The 7,806-nt window shown below is 50.6% G+C and overlaps 2 protein-coding genes and 1 pseudogene across 3 annotated transcripts; all 3 read left to right on the top strand.

The window, feature by feature from the left end:
* Window positions 1-1,438: 1,438 nt before the first annotated feature.
* TEOVI_000076800 (glutathionylspermidine synthetase, putative) lies at window positions 1,439-2,263 on the top strand (the record flags this gene model as incomplete). Its single annotated transcript, XM_067224121.1, has 1 exon — window positions 1,439-2,263. One exon carries the CDS (start codon window positions 1,439-1,441, stop codon window positions 2,261-2,263), a length of 825 nt encoding a protein of 274 aa, XP_067080222.1.
* A 1,071-nt stretch (window positions 2,264-3,334) lies between these two features.
* TEOVI_000076900 (Enriched in surface-labeled proteome protein 2) lies at window positions 3,335-4,384 on the top strand (the record flags this gene model as incomplete). Its single annotated transcript, XM_067224122.1, has 1 exon — window positions 3,335-4,384. One exon carries the CDS (start codon window positions 3,335-3,337, stop codon window positions 4,382-4,384), a length of 1,050 nt encoding a protein of 349 aa, XP_067080223.1.
* Window positions 4,385-6,584: 2,200 nt separating this feature from the next.
* On the top strand, window positions 6,585-7,115 carry TEOVI_000077000:pseudogene (annotated as a pseudogene). The gene has a single exon. A coding segment is annotated over exon 1 (531 nt).
* Window positions 7,116-7,806: the final 691 nt, after the last annotated feature.

The following is a 7,806-nucleotide window of genomic DNA, read 5'->3' on the forward strand; positions in this document are numbered from 1 at the left end:
TCTCCCCACAGGTAAATTAACTGTTTCTCATTTATGTCGTTCATAATTCGTCCGTTCGTTTCCCTTTGCGATTTTCTCGGTACTTAGAAACGAAAGCAACCACACAGTAACACCAGGACGAAACCTGTCATTAATAGGCAACGGAATGTGACATTCGGTGAGGAGTTGTGTGTGTGGGGGGGACGTCTCTCGTTGGAGAACACTTGGCACGGGAGCATAAAGTTTCAATGGGTGTAGTGGAACTAACTGGTGAAGCGGTTGTTGTGACCGAAGGCGCTGGGGTGGGGCGGGGTGGCGGCGCTCTGCGAGGCGAGTGGAAGAGAAAAGAAGGAACCCTACACATTTAAGTCATGGGGGGGGGGGTGCGTTTCCCAGCGGATGCACAAAACTTTCATAGGCTTAGGACGTGCGCCTGCCTGGTTCATGTCGCACTGGAGTTATGGTCGATTTGTATGTGCGTGCAATTGGCGGCGGAAACGGGCGCCTAAACATTTACATCCCCCTTTTTTTTTGAACCCTCACGATTGTTGGCTACTTAGTGCCGTTTCATTGCCATTTGTTGGGGTGACTGTAACGCAACTAATCTTAATTCACTGCATGTCTTTTTTGTCGTCAACGCATGGAACCATTGGTTTCTGTATTGTAACAAGACGGCTGCAATTGTGTAAGGGCCTGTTTATACCCTCTTCTAACATGTGTCAGCTTTATTGTTCATGCGCATCTTCTTAACCGTTCCCAGTGGATTGGTTTCTTTTCCGAAAACCTTTCTCATCGCTTCACTGACGTTTGATACTATGCACATCATCTCTTTCGCACACATACATGAATTTCGTTCCGTGGGTACCCAGTGTTCAGCTAAACACGTAATCGTTCCTCTTACCGTCACTGGTATCCGTTTATTTTTGGTGTTTGGAGCCCTCTCTTGCATTTTGTTGTGTGTGGGTGGCGGGTGGGATTTCTATCGCTTTTTCCCTTTGTTGTTTATTTCCCCTGAGGCTGCTTTCTCGCAAAGATATAACGTGAGGGGGGTTTGCCATCGAGTAATAAAAATAAAAGGTAGAAAAGCCGGCAAAGAGAAAAAGGCGAAAGGTAGGACACGGCTACCAGTTCATCCAAGGCTAAGTTTTCCGGGTTTCGGTTTGTTCTGATACTAAATTGGGTTGACGGCTTCGATAAATTCCGTATCTAGAAGTCGGTGGAAAAAAAAAAGGAATAATTATCACCTGGCGAGTGAGTGATTTTTACTTGCTTTGTGGGACAAAGCAAAGAAAAAGGTGGAACTAATACTTGTGGAGTAATTAGAAGTGTTAGTTGAGTGAGCCACAACGATTTAGACGGGTACGTGTGCCAAGGGAAAGGGATAATAGAAGGACTGAGGGTAAAGCAATAAGAGGAAGAAAGAAGTGTTGTTTTGCTGTTGTTGTTGTTTTTTTTTACAATGGCGAAAGGAAGCGATTATGATGCCGTAGCGTACGAGCCAATGCCGAGGGAAGGGTTCGATGCTGGCGATGAGGGACCTTTGGTCGGTAACCATGATCCGGGATTTCTGTTCGATGACCAGGCGGATGGCGCCCACAGCACTCAGCTTACCTATATTGCGCCATCAGTTAAGAAGCCGGTATATGCACTGGGTATCACACTACTTTTTCTTCTGGTTGCTGTGGTTTTAACCGTCATTCTGCAACCCACGTTTCTCTACGGCGAAACCTGCGTTACACCCTTTGGTACCATTATTGGTGTGCACAATGGCGTTTTCGCGTATAGCAACTGCCGAAGGGATCACATCTCCACCAAAAAAAATAGCATCAAAGGTGAAGGCTCCATGGAGACTGGCATGGAATGGCAGTGCTTTGAGTACGTGAAACGCTATTGGATCATGCGTGGAGTTCCTCAGTCTGTTATTTTACCCACTGCAAGAAAGTCCAGTGAACTTTGGTCGTTCACACAAGCAACCTTTAAAAACGGCTCAAAGGTGCAACTGGAACGGCACGACAATGGGGGGCCCCAACCACTAGTTGGTGACCTTTTGGTATATCGCGAGCAACCCGCCCTGTTGCCGGTTGGTCATGTCGCCGTTATTGTGCGCGTGGGGAAGACACATGTTTGGGTGGCCGAACAGAACTGGTTTAACAAACAATGGCACCCGCCGTTCCACAACTTTTCACGCACCATCAAGATGCATCACAATGCAGAAAGCCAAACCTACGAGTTGGAGGACATGGCGGGTACAACTATCAAGGGCTGGATGCGGTACAAGACGTAGTAGGGTAGTTACGGGGCGTTGAAAGTGGCGCCGCGGTAGCGACATTCTCAGATAGGGCATATTTTGTGCTTTTTCCCTCCTGGTTGGACTCCTTTTATTTCCTTCTTGTTCTCCCTTACACAGCGGCAGAAATGAAGGATGTTGGAAGCAAGAATAAGTTGGAAGGGGAAAGTATGCACCCCATCTCCAACCAGCTGTATCAACTTTGCTTGAACAACCGTTCAGCTCGGCGCGAAGACGCGCTGGTGCTTCACGGTTAACTTGTCCCTTTTGTCTTCTTCGGAGGGGGAAGGGACCCTTTTCAGTAGTGAATCCGAACAAACAACCCCGACGGGAGTAAATCCTTCTTTTTTACACCACTCCTTGCGCGTTTCCTTCTCATCTCGGTTTCGGTTGCGATCTTTTTGTCTCCTATACTGTGCGTTAAGAGTGTTTGTGGACTATTGGACCATATAGTGGGTTTGCGTCTTCCCCTCTTGCCCCATTCATGCGCATTCACGCTCTTGAATACTTTATGGAAGCAGGAAAGGGAAAAGGTGAAATTATGACGGAACAGCGAGTGCCTGCCTGCGGGTGCACGCGCGTGGCGCCACCTCCACCACTGGATTGAGCCGCGACTTCCATCGATGGATTGCGCTACAGAGTTGATGGAAATGGAGCTATGCAGAGTACTGTAGCGTTGTGTGCCGCACCAAGATTGTGGAGCATGTCTTTGCTGCTCTACAACCTAAGTCTTGCGGAGCTTACTAGGCCCTTCCATCCATTGGCGTGTGCGTGTTGTGCTACAGTGCGTGTGGGATTGAGACAAGGTGTGCCGAATGATATGTTTTGCTTCCATTCTTTTGCTGTGCAATCGAGGAGTCATTCATGGCTGCGGACATTAACATCTGATGGTGATGGCGCTGCGATTATTTCGGTTCCCCACATTTCGCTGATTTAATGTAAATAGTCGGCAAAGTGCACCCATCCAAATTTCTTTCACTCCAGTACCACTCTTTTTTTGTCGGTTCTTGTGCCGTTTGGTAGCATTCTTTTTTTAAAAAAAAGAGAGAAGGAAAGTGAGGGCAAGGGATGACCTTACTCTCCCATGTAGTGGTTCTTTGTTCCCTCCTCTTCGTGCTGTCTGGTTGCGGGAGGGGGGTGCCTTTTTGTTACACGTATGAGCTAGACCGCAAGGTGAAACCGGTAGAAACTTGGACCGGACAAATGCTAACAATGGCGCAGCAAGCGCACGAGAGGGTGAAGGGAATGCGTCACTCAATTTCTTCCGTCGCCGCGGCTGTACACAAATACGCATGGATCGTCAAGAACACAACAGAAGGGGATGCAATTTACGTAGACACCGCGACTCGACAACTGTCCAGAGCCTCGGATGCCCACGACCGGGTTGCAAACCTACAGAAGACAATACAGGATCATCACAAAGAGGTGACGTACCTTTCTCGCAAGGCAATGGAAAGCTGTGACGAATGGGTTGTCACGCTGCACCGTCTCCGGAAGACGAGGGAAGAGAAGGACCGGACAGAACTGATGAAGAAACTTCAAACCCACGAGGCTGTAGCCAAAGAGAACATTGGCATCGCCAAGAAGGTGGCGTTACAGACAAAGCCATTCGCGGAGCAGGTTGCGAGGAACGTCTCGACAGCGGAGAGTGCGCTCAGGTTCGCGCTAAATGTCTGGAAGAAGTTCACCTCCGTTCTTGGAGAGACAATTGAGAAAAAGAAGGCTGAGGCCGAACGTAGAGCTCGCGAGGCAGCCGAACAAACGAACAGATCTGACAATGCCACTGATGAACCACAAGAGCAGACAGCAGATGCGGCAAACCGAACGGCCACCCTACCCGAAAAGGAGGGTTCGGCAGAGCAGAACGATGAGGAGGTGGAAGACGTGCAACAGATTCCAAAGATTGTTGACAGTTTGGATTTCAGGGACAATTTCAGTGAGGAGCGACCCACCACACAAGTGAGCACACCATCGTGGAGTGAGCAAGGGGATGAAACTGCGACGGATACCACACTTAAGACGAGGGCCCAATATTCCGAACTGGCTACACGGGGGTGCAGAGGGCTGTTCCATTTATCGGCTATTCTGTTCACCTATGCTCGCATTACCGCTCCTTAAATAGGGATCTCCTCCAATCTATCGAACGGCTGCGTCCTTTTTCCAGAAGAGTTGTATCTGTTGATTTGCCCGTGGTGGAGATGGCAAGGGTGAGTTATATATGTAACTAGCATGTGGGGTTGTACTATCCAAAGCCCATGTAGGTAGTCAATAAATGTGTACAGTTGGTTGTCGAGGTGGGGGTGTTGCGTGCGTTGGTGAGGAGGGTGTGCTTTTTGTATGCATACAACGTATGCTTACCTCCCATCCACCACAACCACAACCTCCAACCAGTCAGAATGCTCGTTTTGTTCTTCGCTTTTCACCGTATTCGGTACTGTTGCTTCTACCCAAATTTGAACACTTTGCTTTAAGTATTATCTTTTTTCTTTGTTTGCTCCGCCACGACAAGTCAACGACTGTGCCGCGACGGCGCCTTAGTGGCGGCCCCTCCGTCGTTGCCCTTTTGCTCTGTAGAAGATATGTCGCTTTCTGCTTATTTGCTGAAAAGCAAATACGGGCGCCATTCAGCTGATCCGGCGTCACGTACTGTGTGGACGGTCACTGCTAGGTTTCCAGTCTGTTTATTTCCCTCCTTTTTTTGAGCTTAGTTGGGCACTAGTTTTCTTCCCTATGCCTGAAAATAAAAATCGTGGCGTGCCTTCGCTGGGCCACCGCGGTTTGTGGCGAGACGGGGAGAAGCCCGCGCCAAACGCAACGGGTTTCAGGAGTACATATGTCGGGGCCCACTTTAATTGTAGGTTTACGCGCCCCGCTACTAAAACATGGTGGTTAGGAAATTTTAGTAAGATGATATACCGCTGCGGGCACCAACTTACCCGCCATTGCGGTGTCAAGGTCCAGCGCCGCCCATATCGGTGGACAACAAAACGCCAGCACCTTCGACATGTCGAGCTGGTTTCGGAGGTGCATTTACAATCACCCGACGGTGCCCCAATGAGGTGCGATGGTCACTTGAGGGGAAGGAAGAAGCGTTAGTTCGCAATTCGGCATAGCGGGGCAAACCGTATGTTTAGCCTAGTGTGCAGCGAAAAGAAAGGCGTGCGCGAATTTACAATAAACTGCTTCTCGCCGGATTTGCCTTCCGGTGCACTGCCAAGGAGCTGATCCAGAGGCGACAGGATGCAAGAGCAAAAAAAGGGGAAGGATCATACAAACATACGTAGATGCACACACGTACGCTTATGCATTTGTTGTTTGTGAATGTGGCACCGAAGAGGGAACGAATCCCAGGGGGGGGAGGTTTTGATCGAGTTCTGTGGGGGTGAACTGCGTTAGTAAAGAGTGTGGGCAAAAACTCCCCCGCGGCAGATGCTTCCACCGCCTCCGGGACAGCCGGGACCCCCCCCCCCTTCCTTTGACAGCGAGCTAGTGATCCGCAAAAGCGAACAACAACACCCCGCTAGGATATTCGGGATCTGGCGGGGATTGAACCCTCAGGCCGCTTCGTCTCACGGGACCGTGCCGCCGGTAGTGTCTTTAGGGGCGCCTACGGGCGGAAGCGAATGTGGATGATTCGGCTGCGGTTCTACCCTTCGCATTCGTGCCATCATGCGCAATAGTATCTACGCCACCGACGCTGCAAGAACGCGGAGGTGTTACGAGCGGTTTGTGTATGTTGCAGAGGGGGAGAAGGAGAAAGGAAAGTATCCTTTTTTGTTTCCACTGCGGTCGCACGTGTAAGGGATTTCGTGAGGCCAAACAGCATTCACTTCAACCTCTCACACTATCACCTTCTTTCCCTCTTTAGCTTCCATATTTTGGAGAGCTGTACAACACCTCTGCAGCGATTTTTGACACATCCTGCAAAAATCTATTTCTACCACAAACTTCGTCCGGATTGGAAAAACACCAAGAGCACTCGCCTCGAGGGCGATCCCTCATGTGGCTATAGTTTTCTCCTGGGACTTTCACTTCCAATCTTAACTCATGTTGTCGTCTGCTTTGGTGTAGCTTTCGCACCTCCAAGCTTCGCGTGCACACACACCATGGTAGATTCACCGAGCGCAGACTCCGCGGCCATAGCAACTCAACGGTACACGGAACTTCTCTGAACCGCTTATGGCCTATATATATATATATACATTTTTTTTGCATTAAAGTTCCCAATAGTTCCCCAAACGACCTTCCAACGCCCGCCCAGCCACTCACTCGATCACGCGTGTGTAAATTTTGACCCTCGATTCGGTTTCCTCTCACGCCCCCTTTTGGTTGTCGCAATTCACGTATTTTCGTCACGCCGCAATCCATATATACAAACTGTCCCCTGTGGCCCGTGATCCCCATCCCGCAAATACCGAGAGCGGCTCATGGCTTTCCAACGTTACACGCTCCCCTTTTCCGCAAAAGCATGAGGACCCGTAGACGACACCACCTCGTAAAGCGACTGCAGCCTGCCACCGGGCTCGGGTACCCTCGTCCCGGTTGCGCGGGGTTTGGTTGTTCTCGCTTTCAAACCTTCCTGGAGCAAGGGCAAATGGGGAGCTTGGTTCAGCCTCTTTTTCGCAGCGTCGACTGTCAGCCGCGGCCCTTTCAACGCCGATTTAGCTATTGCGTGTTTTCCACCGCCTCGACCGTATGGCCTGTTCACGCTGGCTCTCCACACCATGGCAGCTCTGTTCCCACTTCTAACTCGATCTTAACTAATACAAAACCGCTACTTTCCTCAACGACAATCGCTAATGGAGTGCTGGGGTCTCGTGCGCCAAAGCTTATCGGGGAAGGAGGCTAACCCCCACCCGTGATCACGACGCGCAACCACCTACGCCGCCAAAAGTCGCAACGCTGTCAAATGCCTTCGCTTGGCCCTCGAAAATGAGGAATTGTGGATTGAAGTTACTGCTGCCGCAGATGCTTGGGGCGGCCGAAGCCGCCATCGGCGTTGCGCGCGGTCGCCGTTTGCACGATAGCATATGCATACGATGTACATGAACTGCAACCCGCTTCGGATGTTTTACACCCGCGGCGGCGTCGCGAAATGGCAACGCCTAAGTATGGGGTCCCCCTGGACACTTGTGTGATCCGCCGCACCCCTTACCGAAACTGGTAAGAGGAAGGGAAGCTAGCTATTGCGAATGGGCCGCAGCGGCAGCGAGCAGCCGACCTCAGAACCAAAGGAAGTGCGCTTTAGACGGATAATCGGTGCTGTTTCTTACCGAAAGGGTGAACGGATGCGCGGTGGAGGAAGGGGGAAACTGCCAAAGAGGGCTTGTGCCACCGCAAAAACGAGTGCGTACGCGACGGGAATGGTAGACAGAGATTACGAAAGCGGGGGCATGCCCGGCGATTGTCAAATGAGAGCGAAACACCGAGTAGCGGTGAACGGGGGCCCGTCAGCACTGACTTGTTTGCAGCCGTGACCGGTTGCCAAAATTGAGCGTTACGCAGAACATTTTTTTTTTGGAATTTTCTTCGTGCCTTCG

The sequence above is a fragment of the Trypanosoma equiperdum genome (assembly GCF_001457755.1).
Source record: "Trypanosoma equiperdum strain OVI genome assembly, contig: ctg_233, whole genome shotgun sequence".
NCBI classification, from domain to species: domain Eukaryota; phylum Euglenozoa; class Kinetoplastea; order Trypanosomatida; family Trypanosomatidae; genus Trypanosoma; species Trypanosoma equiperdum.